The sequence below is a fragment of the Lissotriton helveticus genome, chromosome 2_1 (genome assembly GCF_964261635.1).
Source record: "Lissotriton helveticus chromosome 2_1, aLisHel1.1, whole genome shotgun sequence".
Lineage (NCBI taxonomy): Eukaryota > Metazoa > Chordata > Amphibia > Caudata > Salamandridae > Lissotriton > Lissotriton helveticus.
Window position 1 is genome coordinate 1,142,605,167 of NC_136059.1, and position 26,140 is coordinate 1,142,631,306.

At 44.3% G+C, this 26,140-nt stretch overlaps 1 protein-coding gene across 2 annotated transcripts in view; it reads right to left on the reverse strand.

Moving 5' to 3' along the window:
* Positions 1–26,140, reverse strand: part of CCDC171 (coiled-coil domain containing 171) — a 2,807,212-nt gene that overhangs the window by 339,986 nt on the left and 2,441,086 nt on the right. For both annotated transcript variants that reach the window (XM_078675985.1, XM_078675986.1), the window contains one exon: positions 3,794–3,949. In XM_078675985.1, coding sequence (XP_078532111.1) covers positions 3,794–3,949 — 156 coding nt within the window. The remainder of the gene's footprint in view (positions 1–3,793; positions 3,950–26,140) is intronic.

Sequence of the window (26,140 nt, forward strand, 5' to 3'; positions counted from 1 at the left end):
GGCCATTAGGGGTCGGGTTAATAATTGCGGCCATACCCCTGGTGGCCCGCTATGTGGTCCGTACCGGTGCACATGTGGTGGCTGGTCCTTGGATACTTGTGCCCCTATCCGAGCGGCGGAGACGCCACGTTCTCACAAGAGCTCGACAGGATTGCGTGAACTCACCATTTGGAATCTAAATGTTAGATCATTGGTCAAACACCATCAGGAGATATATGATCTTATCAAGGAGGAGCCCCTGATTTGTTCTTTTTGACAGAAACCTGGCTGCAGGATACGGATACTTCTATCCTGAACTTTGCTTTTCCCCCGGAATATTCCATCTACACGTTGAATCGGGCTACTAGGGGGGGAGGGATTGCGTTGGCCACCAAGTCGTGTTATCCATGCGAGTGGAAAGTTTTAAAAATCCCGGGTTGTGAGAGCGCTCTCTTCAAAGTTTCGATTAGTAATCACTTTACCTTCTCTGGTATTCTGATTTATCGCCCTCCGGGTTGAGATTCTGCTTTCAGGGCCGCTCTCCCTGATTTAATTAGCACTGTCGCACTAGGATGTGCTAACTTCAATATTATCGGTGATCTTAATCTCCATTTTGATTGACCGACCGCCCCTTCTATCAGCAGCATGCTGGCCGATTTAGAGGCCCTGCAACTTACCCAGCTGGTCACATCTCCCACACATATGGGAGGGCATATCCTTGATCCTTTTTTTACCAACTTAGAGGGGGTTAGAGCTCTATGCCCTACTCAGATCGCCTGGACAGACCATATGTTGGTGAAAATGCTATGTCCCATTCATGAGTCTCCTTTTAAACCGCAGGAAAGAACAGTACTTAGGCGACACTGGAACAAACTGAGATTGGAGGATCTCTACCATCTGCTGGAAGAGGCTCCGTTGGGCCCCTTAACAGATGTGGAACGTGGTTATGATCTCTTCTGTGAGTGGATTACCCACGCTCTTGATTCACTGATTCCCATGGTTTGGTCTAGGTGTCGCACAAAAGAGCCCAGCCCCTGGTATGATAGCTCTCTAGCGCTTCTTAAAAAAGCCTGTAGACAGGCTGAGAGGGAGTGGTGAAAATCGTATGATCCGAGGAAAAAGGCATGCTACCTCGCCAAAATCAAAATATACCATAGGGTAGTGTGTAGAACACGTGCAACCTTTTATGCCCAAGAATTCCAGAACAGCTCTAATCCATCGAAACTCATCTTTAAGGTGCTAAAGGACCTGATGGCTAAAAGAGCAACGACGGCGGAAATCTGTTCGGACTCCCACTGTGAGGACCTGGCCTCCTTTTTTCTTGAGAAAGTTCAAGCCATCTATCAAACTTTTCCGAAGGGCACTCACATCTCGGAGCCGGTCAGCTGTAGTGTGGGTGGATGTGAGTCTCTCACTACTCTGCCCTTTTTATCAACTGAGGCCTTTAACACCTTGAGCCTCAAAATCAAATCGGGTTCCCCTGCAGATCCGATGAAACCGGCTCAGCTCAGGAATATGTCCCCGCTATGCCGTGCTCCAGTGCTTTATTTGATTAACCTGTCTTTATCTTCAGGTGTAGTTCCCACTAGGTGGAAACAGGCCGTAGTCACACCGATCCTGAAGAAGGCGACCCTAGACCCCCTCAAACCTGAGAACTACCGCCCTGTTTCCCTTCTACCTTGGGCTACGAAAGTAACTGAGGCCCATGTGAACGGAATTCTTTCTGACCATCTTACTAGGACTAACATCCTTGATCCCACCCAGAACGGGTTCCGTGCTGGCCACAGAACGGAGACTGCCCTACTCTCTATGGTTGAACACCTGCGTTCTGTGCTTGATGAGGGTCGGACGGCGGCACTATTGCTATTAGATCTAAGTGCCGCGTTCGACACGATCTCGCACAGGATTTTGCTTCAGCGCCTGGAAGAAGTAGGTGTCACGGGTTCTGCCCTATGTTGGTTTCGTTCATTTCTTGCCGAACGGTCTTTCAAGGTTGCGATTCCGCCCTGCCAGTCTAAATCTTATCCGTTGGAACTGGGTGTCCCGCAGGGCTCTTCGTTAAGCCCCACTCTATTTAACCTTTACGTGAGGCCGCTGGCTGCGGTCGTCAAGCAGTGGAGCCTGATGATGGTCTCATATGCAGACGACACGCAGCTGGCGGTCACGTTGAGTGGGGACTCTGACATGGAGGCTCCCAGGTTCCGTGACGGACTACGAGCAGTGGCTAACTGGATGAATTCCAACTGTCTCCAGTTAAATGCCAAAAAGACCGAGGTCATGGTGGTCGGCAAGCAGGCGGAGCTATGGGGGGGACAGGTGGTGGCCTCCTGAACTGGGTGTGACCCCTTCTCCAGTATCGGAGATAAAAAATCTTGGGGTTTGGCTGGATCCGACTCTTAGTTTCATCTGCCATACTAGGAAGGTGGCGGCTACCTGCTACGGCATTATCAGAGGTCTAAGACCTATCATGAAATTTTTCGACGCACCCACTAGGCAGCTAGTGGTCCAAGCCTCAGTGTTGTCCCGGCTGGATTATGCTAGCTCGCTTTTGGTGGGGATTAATCAGTCAGAACTCACCCGGCTGCAGCGAGTTCAAAACGCTGCAGCCAGAGTGGTGATTGGTCTGCCAAGGCAGTGCTCTGTTTCAAACGCGTTGCGCTCTCTCCACTGGCTTCCTGTGAACCAGAGGATCAAATTCAAGGTTTTATGCCTTGCTTTCCAAATCCTCAAGGGTTCATCTCCCCAAATATTAGAGAATTTGTTGAGGCCATATGTACCCTCACGAACCCTCAGATCCCTGGGCTGAGCAGAGTCGGCGGTCGCTCTTTTCGGGTGTTAGCGGCGAAGTTCTGGAAATCTCTCCCCCCTCACATCCGGGCCCTTGAAGATCTCTTGCTGTTTAGACGGGCTATCAAGACTATTTTATTTGTGTAGTTTATTTTAATCTGTTCTTTGTTGCTCCATTTCTCTGGCCTTTGAACAGTGTTGTGTTTCGGGTGCCTTGCCTTGCCTTGCCTTTGCTGGGGCAGCTGAGCGCGGTATAAGTTTGATAACATAACATAACATAAAGATATGATGACAATATTTTTGTCATCGATGTTTTGGTCCCAATATTTTTGTATCTCGCTATGTGCAGGGTCGATATTCTGTCAGGGAACCCATTTTGGTCAGCAAAGTATTAGACATTAGTGGAAAACAGTTATGAGTCAGATATATGATTCTTAATTTTGTAAACCTAACACTGCTAAAACATCCGTAAGGAGCCAGACTGGCCATTCTGCCACACTGGAATTTTCTCGGTTGGCTGTAAGGTTGGAGACTGAAAAGGAAGGGCAGACATAAAGCAACCCTGAAAGCCCCCTTAACTCTATCCCAGTTGTTGCCTCCTGCGGTGCTGCTTAGAACAATTTAGCCAAGGCTGAGTTTGGTTTCCACAGTGGACTTTATCAATATGCCTCGGTTTCCTGCTAATTCATCAACATGTTAAAAAGGCTAACACAGTCAAACATAAAAGGCATAATTGCAAGGCTACATCCATGTTTCCTTTGCTCTGATTCAAATACGAATAGAAAAAAAACGGTTGAGAGTTCAGTGTTCCAGTCTTGCCGCTCGCGCACTGTTACTCCATCCTTTCTGAAGAACAGCTTGTGTCAGTCACGCGGCGTCAGAACAGGAAGGGACTTATTTACAAGCCCCGTGCGCCGTCGCTGCGTCACTTTTAAAAAGGGGAAAAAGTGACGCACTGACGGCTTGTAAATAAGCCCTGAAGTATTTTTTTCTGCCTTCCTGACAGGGAAACGTTATTTGCACTAACCTGGAAGACTTTGTAGTCATACCCAGTAACCTTCGAGTGTTCCATTTTAGGCATGGCCAGCGGGAGTGAGAGCCTTCTACTTGGGCTTCTGTTCTTTTCGCCCGGGCAGGAAAGCCTCCTGTCCATCCTCCGTTCTTGCATGATATCCTCTTTCAGCTAAGAAAAGGGAAAAAAATAGAGCATCAATGGTAATCCCCCTCAGACACATTATCAGGAATTAACTAGGTCCCCTTGAGTCCACTGAGTGGACTTGCATTGATTGCTGGGCCTGAAATCCATGAATAAATTTAGGACTAATTGATTTCTCGTTCCATATAAATCTCTAATTCACAGCACAGATAGAGATGTTTATAAAGAAAACACCTTCACCCTGACCAAAATTTAAAGAGGGGAATATTCTAGAAATGTTTTGGTCACTCGGATGACATTAGGTGCAACCCCATAACTTTACACCCCTGTGGTCCGTATGACACGAGCACCATAATGCACTCAAGAGATGTACCGTTTGATCTGTAATACAGAAATTCGGTTGCACTCTGTAAATTTACTCCAACATGCAACACTCCATTTAACACACATAGAAAGCTTGGCATTCAGTTTAGTGCAGTGTTAAGAGAAAACAACTCACAGGAACGGGGGAGGCATATTATCAAGGTCAGCGTTAAAATTATCGCCGGTTTAGCGGCTGAAAACTGCCGCTAAAGCGGCGATAATGGGCTTGATAATATGCCCTGGAGAATTCCAATAGATGCCCATGCTCACAGCAGAACATGGACTTCTATTGGATTTCTCAAGGGCATATTATCAAGCCCATTATAGCCACTTTAGAGGCAGTTTTCCGCCGCTAAACCAGCGATAATTTTTACGTTGTTCTTGATAATATGCCCGACCCTTCTTTGAAGCTGTTATGGAAAAATCACATTCCTTTTAAAGGCAGATCAAAAAAATCAGCAGTTCCAAAAGAGCTCCTCAACCCCCATCCTTGCTGTTCTCAACTTTTCAGTCTTACATTGTTTAAAAAATAGCAGCAAGGTCATTTTGGCAAGAAATGCTGCTTTGCAGTACCTAGCTGAAAATAAACAATTTGGTAGATAAAATAAATAGGACAGTCTTTCGGTTGGTATCATCTAAGTACTGAGACAAGACACTGCTTACAGTATGACACGCTACATACATTAATATCTTACAATACGTATATTTACATAGAGACATGGTTGGCATTGGTTCCTGGCTGAGTGGAAGGGGAGATGAAAAACAGGATTGTTATGAAGGACTTGTTCAATTCCCCTTGTTTAAAAAGGGATGTTTTAGAGCAAACCCAGTGCTGAGAGGTAGGGGAATCTACTGGAACCGCAAAAACTTAGGGGCATATTAGCAAAGGCGTGCGATAAATATCGCAAATCGCGCTTAGCGCATTTTTTTAATCGCTGTCTATTGCTAGATCTTATCGCGGAGATAGCGCATTATTACTAGCGTTTTTCTCCAATGCGATAAAAGATCCAGCGATAGTGGCAAAATCCACCAAAAACACAAGTACAACATCAATAAAACTTTTATCGCTAAGGTAAAACTTGCTAATAGGCAGGGGAGGATTTAGCTTTAGAATCCACCTCCCATTGAGAATAATGGCTAAGTGAGGATTTTAGCAGGTGTAAAAATTCCTGCAATAACCCCATTTATCTCTACTTTTTACATCGCTAACCGGGGCCGGGGCCTCATTGCTAATAGGCATTAGTTCTGTTAGCAGCTGTTTCCGTGGTCTTTTGGTTGGGAACGCCTACTTTGCATGTCATTAGCGATAAATATCGCTGACATGCAAAGCGGCACTCAAAACGGTCGCTTTCACCAGAAAGCTGTCACTAACAGCTGATAGCGACAGCTTGCTGATAGGGTGATTGAAATATCGCCGCTTTAGCGGCAAAAAGTGCTGCTAAACCGGCAAAGACTCCCTTGCTAATATGCCCCTTAGTTCCAGTAGCTAATACTGGCCGACACAGGGAAACATGCTGAATTTGTCCTGGTGCCATTTTCTGACAATGAGGCATAATTCAGTAGTGCACGCACGTTGTTTGTATTCCGCTCGGAACAGCAACCTGCAGGGAACAAGGGGCTTTCTTATTTCCACCTGCGGCTGGTCCCAAAACAAAGGCCTGATTTAAATGCCATCAGCACGTCTTTTGTTCAGGTATTATATTGGCTGGGACCCATGGAAGGAAACAAAGGAGCACTGCTTATCACTTCACAAGTACTTTAGGGAAACTATGGGGTATATTATCAAGGGGGTTTATCTCCGCTTTTTTGGCTTTAAAAGCCAAGAAAGCGGAGATAAAATTATCTCCCTATTACCAAGCTGTCGCTAACACCAGTTAGTGACAGCTAATAGGAGATAGCGACCATCTTGGGCCCCACTTTGCATGTCAGTGATATTTATCACTAATGACATGCAAAGTGGGCGTGCCAAGATGTTAGCGACTGGAAACAGTCACTAACATCGCTATCTCCTATTACCAACTTTTGGAGATATTCGCGCTAAGCGCGAATATCTCCAAAAGCTAACACCTGCCCTGAGCAGTTCTTCACCATGTTATCCAATGGGAGGTGGATAACATGGCTAAGAGCATTTGCTCGATAATGCATGAATATCGCTGACTTTTCAGCGATATTCATGCATTGCGGCCGTTTTTTATCGCATTTGCGATAAACCTTGCTAATAGCAAGGTTTATCTGCGATAAAAATCGCCGATGTGCGGCGATAATTTTTGTCTCTAAACAAGTTAGAGACAAAAATTATCGCTAGTTGTTGGTAATATGCCCCTATGATCTGGAGACAGGTTTGTAAGAGATATGCATGCACTGTAAGGATGCGAGATGTATCTATGTGTGTGAGTAATTACACAAATATTGATTTAAATGACATATAGTACTTTTTAAATGTAATTAGTTTAGAGCACTTTTCACACCAGTGTAGGGTGTCAGAGCACTTTACATCCCCACATAGAGGGACAATAAATAACACAAGTGTGTAAATCAACGTACGGGAAATGTTACTTAAGACAAAGTGGGTTATAACGTGTAGGAATTGTATAGCGGGAATATTTGTACTCATATTATATATATATATATACCTATATATATATATAGAGAGAGAGAGAGAGTGTTAATGGTTAATGGCTGAGAAAAAGACAAAGGGCCCGATTAGGATGGCGGACGGACCAGCGTCCGTCCACCACCCCCGAGGTGGAGGGACCGTCCGCAGGGGCTGCGGCATTCCCTCCCTCGGAATTAGGATGTGACCGTCACCCTGGCGGTCACATCCCCTTATATTAACATTGCGGCGGATGCTGCTTCAAGCAGCACCCGCCGCAAGGTTAAATGTGCATGTTTTCCGTTGCATGCACGAAGCGGCAGGCACCACGTGGTGCCTGCCGCTTCGTGCATGCAAAGGCAGGGGGGTACCATAGGTACCCCCCATGTGCACTCCCCACGCCCTAACACCCCTGGGGGCCTGCAACGGGCCCCCATACTTAAACTCCACATGATTTTCTACGGCGGGAAACCCGCCATGGAAAAGCATGTCTCCGCCGGCATCCTAATATGGCTGGCGGTGTCTGATAGACACCGCCACCATATTAGAGCTTTTCCGCCGCGGTCGGAAGGCGACCGCGGCGGAAAAGCGGCGGATGGAAAAATGACCCCCCAGCCATCCTAATCTGGCAGGGGGTCTTTTCTGTGTCCACCGCGGTGAATCCGCATCCTCCGGGCCGGCGGTGGCTTCCGCCGGCCCGGAGGATGCGGATTTACCGCGATCCTAAACGGGCCCTAGGTCTGGATATAAAATGTAATGGAGCGATTGTGATGTATGTACTAACAATACTTTATTACTCGAGAAAGGAACCCTTCATTGCAATCTCAGAATAACAACAGATTGAGGAAAAAACAATAAGGATCTTAACCCATAACTTACAGGTTGTATGCAGCTATTTGATGCCAGTAAATATATTATTGTGCTATATTAGAAGTCTTGCTACTTATGAACTGAAAGTAACACAATTATCTCACTGTCAAAAGCAGTAGCCTACTTACCTAGCTAAATAAATACAAACCTGTGATCTGGTTGTTGCATGCTGTGCTTTGCAGCAGGTACATGAACCCACTATGGTACTTCAGGAGTCCAAACTGTGACTGGACAAAACACAGAACTCTCTTAACTACTCGATTTATCTTACCACTATTGAAATCCCCTCAAAGTTGCTGGGCACACAAAGATCTTTGTAGCCAGTGTCTTTTCTCCCATAAGGTATTTTAAAATTCAGCCTCTTTGTGAACAACTAGGTGAGTTACAAGAGATTTACTGTCACATATGCCCTTGTTGCCACTTTCTTTGCAGCATTAAAAAATATAAAATTTATAAGTTGCCTGTCAGACCCTGCTTTTCAAGCGCTACTCCTTGTGACACCACCTCCTTTCCTCTGCTACACCCTGATTCCCCGTTTATGGGTTACTGGAGTACATTTCTCCAATTGTCAGCAGACATAAAAGTTGGGAGAGGAGCTGGAGCACAAGTCAGTGAGGAGTGATTTTCAGAGATGAGGTCCAAGCATGTTAAAAGAACAGAACTTTGAGGTCATGCAGGGAGGTGCGTCTATTAGCGACGATTGCAGGGAGGGAGAATTATGGCTAAGTGGGGCATAGCCCATTCACACATTCGACGACTAGAACAAGAGCTATACACTGGGCTCTGTTTTGAACAGATAGCCATCCAGCCTGGTGGTGATACTTTAGATAGAGGTATGTCTAGGGAGAATGTAAGAGGGCACAGTGTTGCAATTTATTACCTTATCCACTTGGAAGAATGAATGCTGGGGGTGACTCGATAATGAGCGGTTGTATGACGGAACAATGCAGGGAAATACTCTGCATGCCTTTACCATGCATTTTTTATCCCACTTTTTTTAGATCGCATATGCTTTTACAACGCATGCATTTACCATGGATTGTTTTTATATATATTTATATATATATAAACAATGTATTTGTGGGGGAGACCCCCCCACACCCTCGAACTTACCTAAAAGACGTGGTAAAAAGGCATTTGTTGTAAAAGCATATGCATTTTTAAAACACGGTTGGTAAAGGTACAGCGAGAAAAAAAACCTTGTTGTAAAGGCTGTTACCCCTAATAAACCAATGCAGCAATCCAGCTTACTGACGACCAGTGAAGACATCAATGTTCTGTCAGTGTGGAAGGGAATGTTAGAATTCGTTTTATTGTTACAATGAAACAATCTAAGCACAAAGTACGGTTGAGTAGCACACCAAGGTTTCTAGCAGGCACGTTCGAGATGAGAGTGTCAGGGGCACATTTTACGTGATGTAAAAGTTGACAGTACCATTTTAGGAGAAAGTAGTTAATATCTTCTTACAAAAGTTCTGTTAATGAGCGGAGAAAGCCAGTGGCGGCTGGCATAAATCGTGGGTGGGGGCCAGGTTTGCGTGGGGAGGGGATGGCGTGGCGGGGGGTTTTAAATTAAAAAAAATAAAAACTTACATTCGGCGGTCCAGTCCTCGCAGGAAGCAGCCACAGCAGCCTCCCTCCCCTCCCCAAGCCAATCACAATGCTGCAATGGCAGCATTGTGATTGGCTAGGACTGCGGGTAGGCCGTTTTCTCCATGTAGGCTGCATGCACCCTACATGGAGAAAAGGGAGGGTGTGCATGACTGGTTTGTTCGGCCCTGGGGCCGACCAACCAGCGCCCACAACATTGGGCTAGCCACTCCTCCCATGGACTCCAGCAGACCCGGCCACCTGCCCGCTCCCAACCAAACCCTTCTTCTGCTTTCTTGCAGTGCAAAAAGGAGAACATAAAATGCCATTTATACCATTTTATGTTTCTGCTTCTCGCACTGCGAGAAAGCAGTGGGCGACGCTCCTCCGCACACATGGAGGTGCCGCCCCTGACTATCCTTTGAAAAATGACCATGAAGCAGAGGGAGAGAAGCGTGAAGCGCATGGGTAACATTTTGAAAAAAAGAAGCAAATTTGGGTAGAGATGGTACAAGAAAACTAAGGAGAAAGTAATGCTACCAAGATTGCTCTAGAAAAGCACAGGAACAAGGACTGAACCTTGTGGGATGTGATCTGATTTTTTTTTTTAATTAGAGGTAAATACCACAGCTGACTGAAGCACATATTGTTACAAGCAGCTTTCTGCACTCGCTTTAATATGTGTCATATCATTGTTGAAAGGATAACAATACAACAATTACTGTTTGGGTTTATTCATTGGTACAAAAGTTACAACAAGGAGGACACGCGATTTACAACATTAAATACCTTGACATGGGTGTTCAGAAACAACCACAAATACGGAAATATTTGAAGTGGAACTTTTTCGGTGAGGTGTGTATATACTTGGATTATTAGCTACAAACATTACAATTGGGCTGCTGGTGTTTTACTGCCACCTTGCGGACAAAGAGGAGAATAGTCCTATCACGCTACATTAATGAAAACAAGATTTTTACAATGTCGAACAATTCTAACTACACCCTGAAACCAACCTTCACAAGATATTTCGTCACAAATCAAGCGTAACTTCAGTCAGCAGTGTTTCACTGCCAGAGAGAGGATGAATGGATGATCGAATGCATGCCTTCACTTCTATCGTGGTTGTTCACAATTATGTTTTCAAATTGTTTCAATTTTTCTAATGCGTGTTAGTGAGGAACTAGCCATCTCATAAAATAGCTCCTTGCAAACATCTCTGTGAACACTATTTTGCAAGCATTTTCAGAAATCATAGTCACCAGATCAGATAAATGTTTGATTGCTCGTTTCCATCATCAAAAATCACTTACAAACGTACGTCGTTGCATATAAAACATACGCCATTCATCTGACAGAAACGAAAAGACGTTCATCCAAGCCACGCAGACGGTCAGAACGCTTTCCCAAAAATCCTCATTACTGTATGACAGAGATAATTGTTGCAACCGAAATACAATATTTTTCAGTCTTGACTGATTAAAATATCGGACATTCCCCGTTGCCCAAATCGGTTTCACCTTTTAAAAGCAGTACGGGTCTATCAGCTCTGCTAATGATTTTCTATCGATGCTGAAAATGCTTCTTCGTCCAGGCTACATAGCATCAGAAAGAACAAACATGTAATACATTTATTTATCCTTGTACATACATTACGATTCTTTTTAAGCACTATGGCCCTCATTACGACTACTGGGGACATTTATTCAGAGATACCGGGGCCTAGTCTATTATTTCGGCTGTTATCCCAGCACCAAATTCCGGTGATTGCAAGTTTTCCCCACAGAACAGGTAATAACTTCGCACCCTGTAATAAAAAAGGAGATCTTTTTCCAGACAGTTTTCCTTAATTTTGAGGGGAAAACCTCCGAGGTTTTCAGCCTGCTCTGAGCAGGCGGTGTCAGTGCGGGTCCATTGGTGAACAGGGAAGCCTTGGCCTGCCTGGAGGAGCATTGTTTTCTTCTTTGGTCTGCTGCGGGTCTGTTAGGAGGAGTCCTAGGGCTCGGCTACTATGATGCTGCACAAAACGCCTGTCTCTGCAGCAGAATAGATAGGGTCGGTTTCTTCGGCTCCGGAATTATAGGCAGGGCCACATGAATTATGGGGCAGTGGAAGGCCAAATTATGTGGCACGGTTGTGCAAATTATGCAGCAAGAAAAGGCAAATTATGCGGCACATTTGCCAATTTTAAACATGTTAATACTGTTTGGGCATTACTTGCACCTTTTTAGTGCCAGTTTAACACCCAAATATAGCATTAAGCAACAGAATGGTGACCAGTCCAACTTTACAGAGGGCCTTCCACTGTGCTGCAGCACGTGCCGTTGCATTTTTAGTAACTTTGAACCCTTTGAGCTAGAAACAAAAATTATTTTTTGGGGTTAAAATCTGCAGATTAGGCAGCAGGTGATGGATTGTGTGGCTATTGCAGTAAATCTACAATTACGCGAAAATTGCAGCAGCCACACAATCACATATTTCAAGTTGCCCTGTTTATAGGGTCTGGAGTTTGAGGACCCAACAATTCCGGACATGGAGAACTTTAAATTGTGAGATGCAGGATTTCACATGGAGGTATCGCTCTGGGTGAAATACCATAATCCACAATGAGAGGCTATTATATTTAAATTGCGCATTTTGACATGTATTTTGCAAATTAAGGTATCACTTACAATTTGGTTTTTGACTTTTCAATGGAGCTGTACATATCATCTTACTGTGGATCTTGGAATGACAACGTTGGACACACCTATGCAATGTGATTTTATGTACAGCTCCCAACAGTGGTGCAAAAACCACAATATTAGGGATGCATGAACTGTAACGCTTTACCTAACAAGGCACTTTGGTTTCTGACATGGTAGTGGTACTAGTGATATTTGGGAATGTTGATTCTGACAAGACATTTAGCGGACAATGCGTTTTTTGGCTTGGCAGTGGTGTTTTGTGTCAGGAGCATTGTGGAAACTGACAATGTGGCACCACGTGTACTGTAATGAGTAACTATAATATTAGTCTGCCCGCACCAATCCTGATCCCCTAAAACCTTAAGAGCAGCTTGTTGACAAAGGAAGCACGCTCCTATCAAAATAACCACTACTTGCCTTTTTAGATATTAGTAATCACGAACAACATGCTGCCATTTTGAGCTGTATTCTCACTTGCTGAGCACACCCCTGAGAAACTGACATATTTAGTATGGTACTATTGGCAGCACAATCATGTTGATGGACAACATCTTACCTGGCCCTGGAGTAATGAAAGGCATGTCCTGATGCAGAATTGATATCTAGTGCTACTTGCCATTTCACTAGAATGTGCATGGGTATTTATTCAGTGGAGCACACTGTTCGGGGGGTCGGGGGGCAAGCTGGGGCTACTGGGTCTCAGCCGTGGGGACTGGAGTTGTAGGTCTCTGATGTTCCAGGTCCATCCTACCATGGCTCTGAAACTGGTCCTAGTATAACCTCTTCAGTCCATGACTCTCCTTGGTAGTGATGTGGAGTTATCAAGCTTCTCAGGGAGGTACTATGGGGGAGCTTGGGCTCCGAACTCAACAATCACCCAACAGCACAATAACTGACTGTCTAACCAAATGTTTTAATTAAAAAAAATAAGAGCGCTGTACAACAGACTTCAGACTATATATTGCATACTCAATATCTAATAGGTAGAGTCCAGGCAACTGATGCTAAGGTGGTTGCACATTGGTATGCCACCCACCCTTCCTCCTCTCAAGTGCCCCTCCTCTTAACTACGTGTGTCTCCTCTGTGGCTTAAGGTGTCTCAGAAGGCATAAATCAAGGCTCAGTTGCATATTACCCCTTTTACATTTGGGAGTGCTCAGATCAGTACAGTGCCCGCTTTCAGTTTTTAAAGTCTTACCACATGCAAATTTTCATTCGGCGAGGACTAAAGGCCAGTGGAGGAAAGGCAACCCACACAATACCTCTCTCCTGCTTCCAGGAGAGGGTGCACTCTTCACGCTGGTACAGCTCTCTCAAGTCCTGGGGCAGTTCTGGTGTAGGAAGGCAGCTGACTCCCCCGTCAGAGCTCTAAGTTCAGAAGGACAAGTTTCTGGAAGTTGGGGTAGCCCCTGGTGTTGGAGCAGGTCATGGTGACCTTGCCGGTTCTGCTGAAACTGCCGCACCGGTGCAGTTACTCACCCTGTGCCACGGTTGCGGGTAGTCACCTCTGCAGCGCCAGACTTGGCCGAACAAGTAAGTCTGTATTTTGCCCAGTCAGGAACTCGGGCACATCAACCTTATAGACTTTGCATCAGATTCTACCAGACTGCAATTCCACCGGCGGCCAGACTAACCACCATTTTGTTGACAGGTAGATAGGGACAATGGTGTCTGGAAGGTTTACCGCGGTTCCAGGACTAAGAGGATCTTGATTTGGGCCTAAGCCCGCTGCAGAAAGTATAACTTCTTGGGGTTTGTGGCAGGGATTTATAGAAATGTCTGGTTTAATGAAGAGAGAGTTTGCATAATTGTACTGTGTTGGTTATTTGGCACATTGTTATAGTATTATCATTGTCCTGACTTTTTGTGCAACTTCTCGACACCATCAAAATGGCTAAGTTCTAAGCAATCATCTCCAATAACAACCACAGACTGGCACCCATTTTGTGCTTCCTCTTTCCACAATTAGAAATAGAGGAGGTATGCATGCATGATTAAGTGGGTTTGGAAACAGAAAGAGGAATGATCTTTTAATCTATGGCGGCCATCTTGGATAGGGCAACCCATTTTGTGCTTCCTCTTCCACTATTAGAAATAGAAGAGGTATGCAGGCATGACTAAGTGGGTTTGGAAATAGAAAGAGGAATGATCTTTCAATCTATGGTGGCCACCTTGGATAGGGCAACACATTTTGTGCTTCCTCTTCCACTATTAGAAATAAAAGAGGTATGTACGCTTATCAAAGTGGTCTTTGGAAATAGAAAGAGGAATGATCTATGGTCAATCTATAGCGGCCATTTTGGATAGGGCAACATTCATCATTACTTCCTACTTGCGGAATTGTCTATGGAAATAGAAAGAGGAATGGTCTATCCTCTAACTGTGGCGGCTATCTTGAATATGTCAACTCACCACATTCCACCATACTAGAATAATCGAGATCTTCACTAATGACACTTGTGCATTGACCACTGGTTTCCCCTAAAATATTCAGATGCTGCTTATCCCCTCTACCTTCCTGCCTGTTTTTAGCCTAGTTAGGTATCTACTTTTGGTCCTGATCTGACCTCACTCCTTTTGGTTTATTTTCACTCGATTTCCGGAATATGCGCCCCCCCCCTCCTATTATACTTCTTTGCGCTATCTCTTCCCTAGTGGCCCCTTTTTCTACCCCTCACACCACGCCATCCCCTCATCACCTTATCATGGCTTCTATTCGAATTAAGTCTGGAATTAACTGCTTCAAAGTCATTCATCTCCCTAATCTGTCCAAAGCAGCAGCAAAACGGTTCAAGCATAACACCATTGAAAAATTTCCAGATTTCCTCTTTGTTGACCAATTCCATAATGGGCGTCTAGGGAAGATCAAAAATGACTTACATTTCTTCACTCACTACATCCCTTCCTGGTCCTCCAGCTTCTTCAATTCCTTCAACGTCTCCTCCTCCTCTTCTTTCCCGCATGGGAAGCGGTTAAAAATGTCTCCCTCTGCTTGCTCTAATGACTCTCTCACCATTACACTTTATAACAATGGCACTGTCATGATCCAATCTACAGACTCCTGTCTCTCTCTCTCTCTTTGACCACCTCTTCCACTCCCTTCGTCCCACCCCTGCGACTACAATCTCTCTCGATTCTTCTTCTTCTAGCTCGTCGTCTTTCTCCCTTTCTCCCCTTATGACCCCCATATATTCCTTCAGACCGCTCTCCCCGGAGTCACAGGTCTACCCTTTATCCCCTCTTCTCTTGCTCCCTCCCCTCCCATTCTGCCCCTTCCCAACTTTATCTCCCCCTTACCTCGTCTGCTTTACCTCCGGCTTCCCCTCCCTACCCTGCATCTCCCCAATATTACAATGCCATCTCCCGCCCCTAACCCCCCTAGTCCTACCCATTTCCCCCTACTTAATCCACCTTTCTTACAACCTGAACTAACGATCAACTCGCCTTACCCTCCCCCGTTCCTCTCCCCTTCTCCTCATCCCTTTCTGCTCCTCCCCTTCCCTCGTACCTTCAATTCTGTTCTTAAACTTCCCATCTCTCTACAACCTACACCCCCCCTCCTATGCCTCACATCCCTGCCTCCCCTCTTTGTAATTCCATCCTCTTCCCTCCCTCAGATCTTACAGTCCTTCCTCCTCCTATGCTTCACAATCCTGTTTCCCCTCTTGGTAATTCCGTCCTCTTCCTTCCCTTTGACCTTACAGTCCCTCACTCCTCCCACAATTACCATTTAGCCTAAACCCCTCCACTCTGCCTGGTGCCTTTCCCCCTACATTCACTATTCATAATCCATGGTACCTGGCCTGCTCCCTCTCTCTTCTCCCAATTCCTCTGGCCTTCCATTGACCTCCCTCCCCTCCCTGTACAGCCCCTTCTCCTCTTATCTTACCGTATCCCTGGCCTTCCCTTGACCCCCCTCATCCCCCCTCCACCTCTTGCCCTCCCTTTCTACTTCTCAATTTTCGCCTCCTACTTCTCTATTCTTCACCTCTGCTTAACACCAGTAAAAATATCACTGTAATTCCATTCACTCCTTTCTACCCCCATCTTTCCCCACCTTCGACTCTTGCACCCCAACACTCTCCCCGGTCCCCCACATCCCCCTGTCCTCCTTTGCCTACTCCACTCCCTCCCTTAACCATTGAGCTACCCAACACTCCATGCTCAGCCCACCTCTCCCCGGAAACTAAACTTGATTCTCTCATCTCTTCCATATCCCAGCTTGAAGTGTCCATTTCCCCCTTAAGTGCTAAGAAACACCCCTCCCCTAATAACCTCCTGAGGAGTTCCTTGCTCCCACGCCCCAATAAAGCCAACCACAGTCTGTCTTCCACAGACTTTACCAACTTACTGGCTAGCTACAAGACTGCCAACGTCAATACCCCTCCACTCTCCTCTCCTAACAATTCTACTCAATTCACCATTCAGATCATCTCTTCCAGCAGAACTTACCAGCCCCCCTCTCAAGGGGCACCCTCATTTAAGAATCTAATCCCTATCTCCCTTAACAGCCCAAACACTCCCATCACCAAAACAGTTGCGTCAGAGCTACAGTGTATGCTCCACAACTGCAGATCTGCAACCAAACACAAACTGGAAATCTCTGACATAAGACCCAACACAATCTCGACATGCTCTTTCTCACTAAGACCTGGTTTAATGACTCCTCTCACACTTTGTTTGATCTTCTAATACCTACCGACTACTCTATCCTCAGAAATGACAGAAGAGACAAGATCGGGGGAGGTGTTGCAATTATCTTCAGAAACTCCCTTCAAATTAAAACCTTTCCCACCATCTTCTTCCGTTCGAATGCCTATCCCAAGAACTTCAAGTTCATCATGGCTCACCCTTCAGGTTCCATGCCATCTACGACCTGCCCGGTAACTGCTCCTCCATCATGGGGGAACTCACCGACTTCATTAGTGACCAATATTCACAAAGCGACAGGCAGATCTTCCTAGGTGACTTCAATCTCCACTGGGGCTCCGTGGAAGATTCGGCTGCCAAGCTTGCAACCTTTCTCTCAGCTAACGATTAAGTCCAACACTGCTCGAAAATTACACACGCCAAGGGCTCAATTCTGGACCTTGTTATTTCTAAATCAGACCAGCATACCATTGCTCCCCCTATTCACGTAGGCTGGTCAGACCATTTCCTCATTCCTTTCCGTTTTCACCTCTCGCACGTTATAACTCTCAGCTATCCTAAAAGGGCTTCTATCTGGTTCCGCAATGCTAAAAACATTGATCTTAAGACACTGTGTGATTCTGCTATGCGTTCACTTCCTAGTCTAGACCCTTATGCAGATGTCAACCATCTCACCCCCCATTGCCTCTCAATCCTTGTAGTCAAAATCAACAATGTCTCTCCACTCCAAAGCAGAAGGAAAAGACCCACCCCCTCAGCACCTTGGTTCAATAAAGCTCTCTATGACGAAAGGAAAAACCTTAGAATCTTGGAGAAACATTGGAGACAATCTCCATCCACCTCTAATCTCTCTCTTTTACGTTCAGCAAGATCCAAATACCACAAGCACATCTTCAAAGAAAAACCATCACATTTCTGATCCCTCCTCGACTCAGCTAAAAACAGACCCAAAAAACTTTTCGACCTCATCAAAAAACCAAACTGTTCTCCCTAAACCATCACACCTGAGGATGCATCAAAGAAAGCAACTGAATTCGCTATATTCTTTGATGAAAAGATCAAATAACCGGTGGATCAGGTTTACCACCCCACCCCCATTGAGGAGCAAAAATCCTTAGTCACTTGGTAGAACTTTGCCGCCATCTCGGAAGATGACCTCCTCAAATGCATCCTCGAAACCAAACCCTCCAACCATTCTTTTGACCCCATACCTAGTGTCATTGCCATTGATTTCTATACCAATACTCTCTCTTATTGGACCAGGCTAGTTAATCTCTTCCTCATTCAAGGATCCCTCCCAGCTGTCCTCAAAACAGGACAGGTTACCCCCTTCTAAATAAAACCTCCACAGATGTGAAAGACCTCAATAACTTCCGCCCCATCACCAATCTCCCTTTTCTTTCAAAGATTACAGAAAAATGTGTTGCAAAACAACTTTCCCAACACATTATGGACAATAATCTCCTTGACGTGTTCCAGTCTGGCTTTATTCGAAATTGCAGCATTTAAACAGCCCTGCTGCTAGTGATCGATGATGCGCTGCATATACTCGATTCGGGGGAATTGTGCCTTCTGATTATTCTTGACCTCTGCAGCCTTTGACACTGTTAATCACAACACCCTCCTTAACACTCTTCAACAGAGAATGGGCGTGGAAGGCACAGGGCTTAAACGGTTTGCCTCATTCCTCTCGGACAGATCCCAAGTGATCAAGATTGCTAACAGTCTCTCGTCTCCGCTGGTGATTGGTCAAGGCATCCCTCAAAGTTCTATCCTTGCACCCACTCTGTTTAATCTCTATCTGGAACCATTAGGGAACCTCCTAAGCAAATCTGGAATCCTCTACCATCTCTACGCGGATGACACCTAAATCTACCTCAAGGTGTCTTCCTCACAAGATCTCTCCCTACTCAACTCTACTCTCAACTCTATTCACAACTGGATGTTAGTTCACCAACACATTCTCAATCCCTCCAAAACTGAATTCCTCCTCCTATCTACATCTCTCTCCCCGCCTCCTGTTCAATCCTGGATAGATCAGCTGAATCTACTCAACAGTAAACCCATCATTGTCGACTGCGCTAAATCCCTCGGTGTCATACTGGACAAAAGACTCAACCCAATCTCACACATCAACTCCATTGCCAAGAACGCACGTTATCAGCTGCGTCTTCTGTGGGGGATTCATCAGTTCTTCCCGGAGAAAGATCTAAAAACCTTGGTCCAATCGCTAGTACTCTCTAGACTGGATTATTGTAATTCTCTTCTGACTGGCCTTCCCAAATCTCACATCTCACCCCTCAAATCCGTCCTCCATTCAGCAGCTCGCTTCATTTCAGGGTCCAAACAAAGTGATCACATCCCTCCTATCCTGTTTTATCGCCGATGGCTTCCCATTGAGGCAAGAGCTATTTACAAATCAGTTGCATCACCCACAAAGCCTTGCACTCTTCCTCACCTCGCTATCTGGCGAATAAACTGAAAGTGTCTGAAGGCTTTAGACCTTCTCGGAATGCTGAAAAGTTTCTGCTTGAGCCCCCCTCCTACAAAAGGGAAAAATTGATGGCTCAATCGTTCTCAGGTAATGCGGTGAGAATCTGGAACTCCATTGCTCCGTGTCACCACCTCCATCCGGATCTTCAAAGCGGACCTCAAATCTCTTCTATTCCAAAGACACTTTCAGAAATAATTCCTTCATTCTCAGACCCCGCCAGGAAGTTTGTTAGTCATTGTAAATTTGTAATATTTATTTATTTTTGTACATTCCTTGCTTTCTGTGTTTGATATTGTGTTCCTCTTTCCTGCTGTGTTTGATTCTGTGTCCTGCTATTTTTGTACGTTCTATGTTGTAACATTTCTCCCATGTAACATAACTGGTTCTATTGTACTCCGCTCTGATACCTTCGGGTAAAGTCCGTGCTTTATAAAAATGCATAAATATGTGGTTGACTTACTGCCTACTTCCAGGTGCCGTCAGTGATAAGTTGAAGCGGGTGGGTGACACCACTCTCATGGTGCAAATCATGGGGAACAGCTGTGGGTGTACTTCGCTGGTCACAGAGGACTGGACAGCTGCAGGAAAGCTTCTTTGGTTGCTGCGGAGTGGACAGCAGTGGAAAGCTGTAATTTAGAGGTTCAGACACAGAACCACTGCTCAAGAAAGTCTAATCCTCACTGGCACCTTGGGCATGCAGCTCACTCTCCTCTGTCCTCATTCCTCATTCCTCAAACAGACCCCACCAGCAGTCTTGATGCTTCTGGCGCTTTCTGGACAGTCAAATCTCATGCAGGGTTGGCAGGCTCCTTTCTTCTCTCAGCAGGCATAGATGGCTTTTAGGTACTTCAGGTCAGACAGACAGCTTTTTCTAGCAAGACTTCAGAGGATTTCCCCACATCCCTGGAAAACTAGCTATCAGCCGGACATCAGCCTTGATTGCACAGCAGTTCTCTGAATACTCAATGGAGCGCTGCCTTCCTTTGTCAAAGAGTACTTGGAACCGGAACAAAAAGCTGATCAGTGGCTCCCACTTTTATATACAGTAAAAATAGAAAGTAGACCCATCATCTGCATTTTGCAAAGTGGTTCAAGGTGGCTCTGCTTTTAATTATACTTTCTATGCTACTCTCCAGACATTGCCTTTTCATAGAGCGATCCTCCTCATAGCAGAGAAGTCTTCAACCTAAAGCATTCTCTATGTGGCAGTCATCAGCCACAATGAACAGCAACTAGGGCAATGGCGGCCACCACAAATAAAGGGTGGTGAGGGGGGTGGAGGGAATGAGGGAGGGGGACTGCAGGGGTGGGGGGGAGTGGCGGGGGGGTTTAGAAATAATAGATTAAACAAGGTACCTTTAGCTGTCAGCTGCCTCTATCTTTGCGTCGCGTTCGCTGCCTCTCCTCTTCCTGGGTCCCAGCAGCCCCTGGGTCAGACTCACATCCAATCGCTGTGCTGCAGAGCAGTGTGGGGATTGGCCTGAGAAGGTTAGAAATATGCCACGCTCAGGCCAGGAAGTCTGTGGGGGTTTCTGCAGCCCGGCTGTTCAATGCAGCCAGGCTGGAGAAACCTAAGTGCACATGTGTGTTTTGGTCGGCCTGAGACAGCCTGTCAAACACACATGAGCACCTAGGGAGTGGGGTGCATGTAGCCCCCTCCTCCCTACTCCCATGCCTCAGCACAGCCCCTTCCTACAGCGCTTGATCAGAGCCAGCAAATGCAAAATAAAAAGATGCAAGAATATTGTTTTATTTTACATTTGCTGGCTCTGAACCAGGCAGTGGGCCGCCGCTGGACCAGGGTAAATGCAACAGCAGGCCTCACCTAAAGGGTCCCTTTCATCTTGAATAACACTAACTGCTATCTCACCCTTCACCCCCATCATCTACCAAATGGAAATGCTACAGGAAGAATATTCAACAGCTCCACTCAGCAAAAACTCTACTTGTATTACCAAAGGAGCCTTGTTTCCTGTCTCCTCCCGCCAGCTTCAGGAATGTCAGCAATACACTTCCACTATCTGAGGAAACAATTTCACATCCATCTTGTGCACAAGGCCCAAACTGGGCCCTACCGGCCTTCATTATTCTGTCTCACTCATATACACAATGCATGTACCTCACAGTTCACATGCATAAATACACAACACACACTTGGGATGTTAGCTCAAGGATCTGGGTTAGCATACAAAAGCTGGACTTTACACAAATAGTCAGTCCTGTGACACAGATTAAAAGGTCTGGTCACAACTATGGATTTACAAAGCACAGTCACCACTGCTGTATGTGCAAAACCCCCAATGGGGGCAGGAGTTCAGTGTCAATGTAATGGTGCATGCTTCTAGGTCATAGGACAGGTCCAGGACCTTACTCTAATCTAAGGCCTTTGTGCAAATACATGTGCTAGCCTAGGGTCAAAATAAAAAACAAGGATACACGATACTCAGATGGCCAGAGGCCAGGTGAACACAACTGTACAGCATGCAAGGGATTTTTCCACCAAATATCACACATGGTTCTTTGCTTTGGTGATTGATTGATTTCTCGTATTTGCTGCAGCAGAAATATTGGAATATGTTATAAGTTTCCCATTAGCATTGCCTGGAAATCCAGTGATGTTTTACTTAATACTTTTTAACAAGCATCATCAACAAAGCTACATGCTGTGGCTTCTTTCATTGGAGAAAGTGCTTCTACTTTGTTTTTGAGTTGTACTTGTGTATAAGGCTGAATGAATTAATTCAAGAGTGAGTCAATGGTTCAATGAGACTATGAAAGAACATGGGCATGAATGGATTCATGTGTGGGTGCAAGGATTAACAAATGAGTGAGCAAATAAATGGGTGAACAAAAGCACAGATGAATGATTGATTAGGTATCTGAGTGCATGGATGAATGGGTAAGTGAATGGTGGGGAAATGCATTGATGTATGAATAGGTGAGGGAATGGAAGAATGAGTGAAGCAAAGACTAATAACACTCTGAGTGGAGTCATTTTCTTTGTAACTTCAATAATCAATTGCATCTAGACTGATGAGTGTGACACAACATCAACCAGAGAACGAACACTGCAGGCAGTTGTCTTAAAAAACAGCATAGTAAATTTAAGTCAAGAAGAGTTAGGGCTCATACTCCATACACCCTCCTGATTTAAGGAAGACTTAAGGACAGTCTAATATTCTTTGCTTCTCCATGGTTAGGACACAGGAGTTGCCTTGCTTTTTTTTGTGTTTGAAAGCTTTATTGAAAAGTATTGATCAAACAAGAGAGTGACATCAGCAAAGTAAAAAAAAAAAAGAAGAACGTATCAATTAATTCTGAAGGAATAACATTACCAACGTCAAACCAGAAATAAAGCATTTCATGGACTTTTTGAAGGGAGGGGAAAGGAGGGAAGGGGAAGGGAAGAAAAAGGTGGATTATAATCAAATCATGTTATATAGAAAAACGGCAAAAGAGATAATTGGTATAGGTAATCGTACACAGTCTGTATCATAGAAATAACATTGCAATATAAAAGAATTATGAGTAAGATTAAATAAACAAGAAGGAGAGAGTAAAATCCTTCAAGGAGGTTTAAAATGTTCTGAACTAACCTGAGGAGGTTTCTTTTGAGCTAAGTGATCAAGGTATGAGGTAAGAGGTGACAAATAAAGATCTACATTCCGAGTTGGTGTGCAGGAAGAAGCAAAGGCAACATCAAGCCTATGAAAATGGCATAAAGAATTCCACCAGCTGCGGATGGAAATATTCGTGAGGGACTTCCAATTAGAAGATATGTGTTGAAATGCGAGTGCAAGCATGAGATCCAAAAGGCTTCGTGATTGTGGGGGAAGAACTAAAGAGTCCAAAAGACTGCCTAGAAAAAGAATAGGGAGCGAATATGGAATGGAGAGTGTGAATATATGGGAAATATAAGACCAAATCTGTTTCCAGAAAACAGACACGGAAGGACAGAGAAATAAGAGATGGAGAAGATCAGCATCGGGAGTACCACAAGTCCAGCAGTTAGAGTCAGAAGAAGATGTGAAGCGAGATATAGAAAGAGGAGAAAAGTAAAGTCTATGATATAGAAAGAATAAAGATTGCTTATGAGAGGCGCAGATCAGGAAATTTTCAAAGTTTTGGACCAGAGTTTGTCCCAAAGAGCAGTGGACCAAGTATAATCCAAATCTTTCCCAAGAAAGTTCCAATTTGGATTTGGCACGATCAGGGTTAGGAGAGGATAAGAACTTATAAATAAGAGATGCTTTAGGGAGGGTAGAAAGTATCACAAGAAGATGAGAAGGAGAAGTTGGTGAAGACAAAGAAGGAAGAGAATAGTAACGTTCAAGAATTATTTCCATAAGGAGCGCGGACATGGAAATTGGAGCTGGAATTGGGGAAACGAACAAGGTAGCACACCATCAAAGAGGTGACTGACCCATATGATACCTTTTAGTCTCCAAGATGACCATGAAATAGTTCTGTTATTTAAAAGAATAAGTGAATTATATTAGATGGGTGTATTAAGAAAAGATTCCTGTGAGATGACCAATGGAAAGATCAAAGGTCTTAGTAGAGAAGAAGTATGTTAAAATAAAGGAATTGAAGTATAAGGGGATTTAGTGGAAAAACGTAAAACTTCCTCAAAGGAAAAAGGTGATAATAAAGCTTGTTCAATATGGAGCCAAAGAGGAGAAAAGGGGGAAGATTCCGCCGACAACCATCGTGACGCTTGACGTAGAGAAAAGGACTTGTGATATAGACGGATGTCAGGAAAATTAACACCACCATTCGATTTAGCTTTACGAAGAGCTTGAAGAGAAATTCTAGATTTTTTATTCCTCCAAAGGAATTTTGGAAGGGAAGAATCATTACTTTTAAAATAAAGGGCAGGAATATGTACGGGTAACATGGAAAAGATATAGATAAGAATCGGGGCAATCATCATTTTGATCGAATCTAGACGACCCCACCAGGAGAGAAAGAGAGGGTTCCAGGAGGAGAATAACTGATCAATTCGAGATAGAACTGAAGACATATTTAATTTAATGGAAGAGGAAATGGAATTGGAAAACCAAATACCAAGATACTTGATTTTCGTACTATTCCAAGCAAAACCCATTGAGAAGAACAAATGAGGAAGACAACATTTTGTCAAAGGAAGAATTTCTGTCTTGTCAGAGTTAATCTTGTATCCTGAGACGAGGGAAAATGCTTCAAATTCAGATAATAAAGGAGGGATAGATACTTCAGGATCTGAAATAAACAAGAGAATATCGTCTGCATACGCAGAAAGTTTTAGTTGATTATCACCATATGGGAAACCAGAAATGGAGGAGTTATTACGGATGGAGGATAGAAAAGGCTCAAGAGCTAAGACAAAAAGAAGTGGAGAAAGAGGGCAACCTTGACATACTCCCCTTTGAAGGGTAAAAGAGGAGGAAAGTTGACCATTCACTAGAACTGAATCTTTGGGTGAGGAGTATAACAAATATATGAGAGAAATACATTTGGGACCAAAAACCATGCCACTTTAGTAAAGCAAACAAAAAGGACCAACCTACTCTATCAAACGCTTTTTCAGCATCAACAGAAATAGCTGCTAGAGGTATCGAGAGAGAAGAAGCCTTATTTAAGACATTTAAAAAGAGTCAAGAATTATCAGAGGTGAGTCTCCCTTTATTAAAACCACACTGTTCTTTCCCAATAAGATGAGGCATAAAGGGGTCCAAACGCAAAGCAAGTAATTTAGCAAAAAGTTTATAATCAACATTAACTAATGAAATTGGATGATAGTTTTTACAAAATTTGGGATCACGACCATCTTTTGGAATAAGACAAATGGTGGCATCCTGAAAGGTAACATCTGCTTTGCCACAAGAATAAAATGATTGAAAAAGAGATAGGAGTTTGGGTAATAAGAGGTCAGAAAAATGTAAATAAAATTCAACCGGAAAACCATCAGGGCCAGGTGTTTTACCTTTAGTGAGAGAAGATAAAGCCGTAGAAAGTTCGTGCAATGAAAGATCAAGTTTGAGGTCTGGAAAATTAAGATGAGATGTAGAAGGTTTGGGTAATTTCCCAAAATAAGATTGAAGAAGAGAAGGAGTCGGAGGAGATTCAGGAGTATACAAATGTTGGTAAAATAATTGGAACTGATTAAGAATATCTTGGTCTGCATGGAGAAGAGTATTGTCAGAGGAATATATAGAATCAATAGAGGTATGTTCCTTACGGAACTTGAGATAGCTAGCTAAGAGTTTACCAGATTTATTGCGACCACCATAATAACGCGCACTACTACGGAGGAGAATCGAAGAAGCATTATCAGTGGAGAGTTTGTTAAAAGCAATTTTCGCTTTTAGAAGCTCTGGTGATATGCCTTTATCTGAAGAAGTGTAGAATTGATGCTCCAATTTTTTAATATGTGCTAGAGAAGAAATAAGTTTCTGAAGAAATTGTTTCTTTTTCCTAGAAACATAATCAATGATAAATCCTCTTGCAGTGGCGTTAAATGAATCCCAGAGAATGTGAGAAGGAGTGTTAGGATCGGAATTAAATTGGAAGAAGTCATTAGTAAAGGAGCGGAAAGAGGAGGAAAAATTAGGGTCAGTAAGAAGTGCAGAGTTAAAGCGCCAACGAGATGGTTTAGGATGAGGTGGAAGCAAGTCAATGTCCGTTAGAATGGGGGCATGTTCTGAGATAACAATGGGTTCAATAGAGGAAGAAATTAAATTTTGAGATAAGGATTGAGAAAGAAAGATATAGTCTAGTCGAGAGAAAGAAGTATGAGGAGGAGAGAAAAAGGTGTAGTCCGAAGTGTCTGGATGTGTGAGTCTCCATGAGTCAGCGAGATGTGCTTGTAAAACGGTGTCTAAAAATAGTTTGTGAGATTTGTGAGGGACAAAGCGAACAGCGGATTTACGATCAAGGAATGGATCCATAATCTGGTTACAGTCTCCTCCTAAAATAAAGAAATCGTCTTT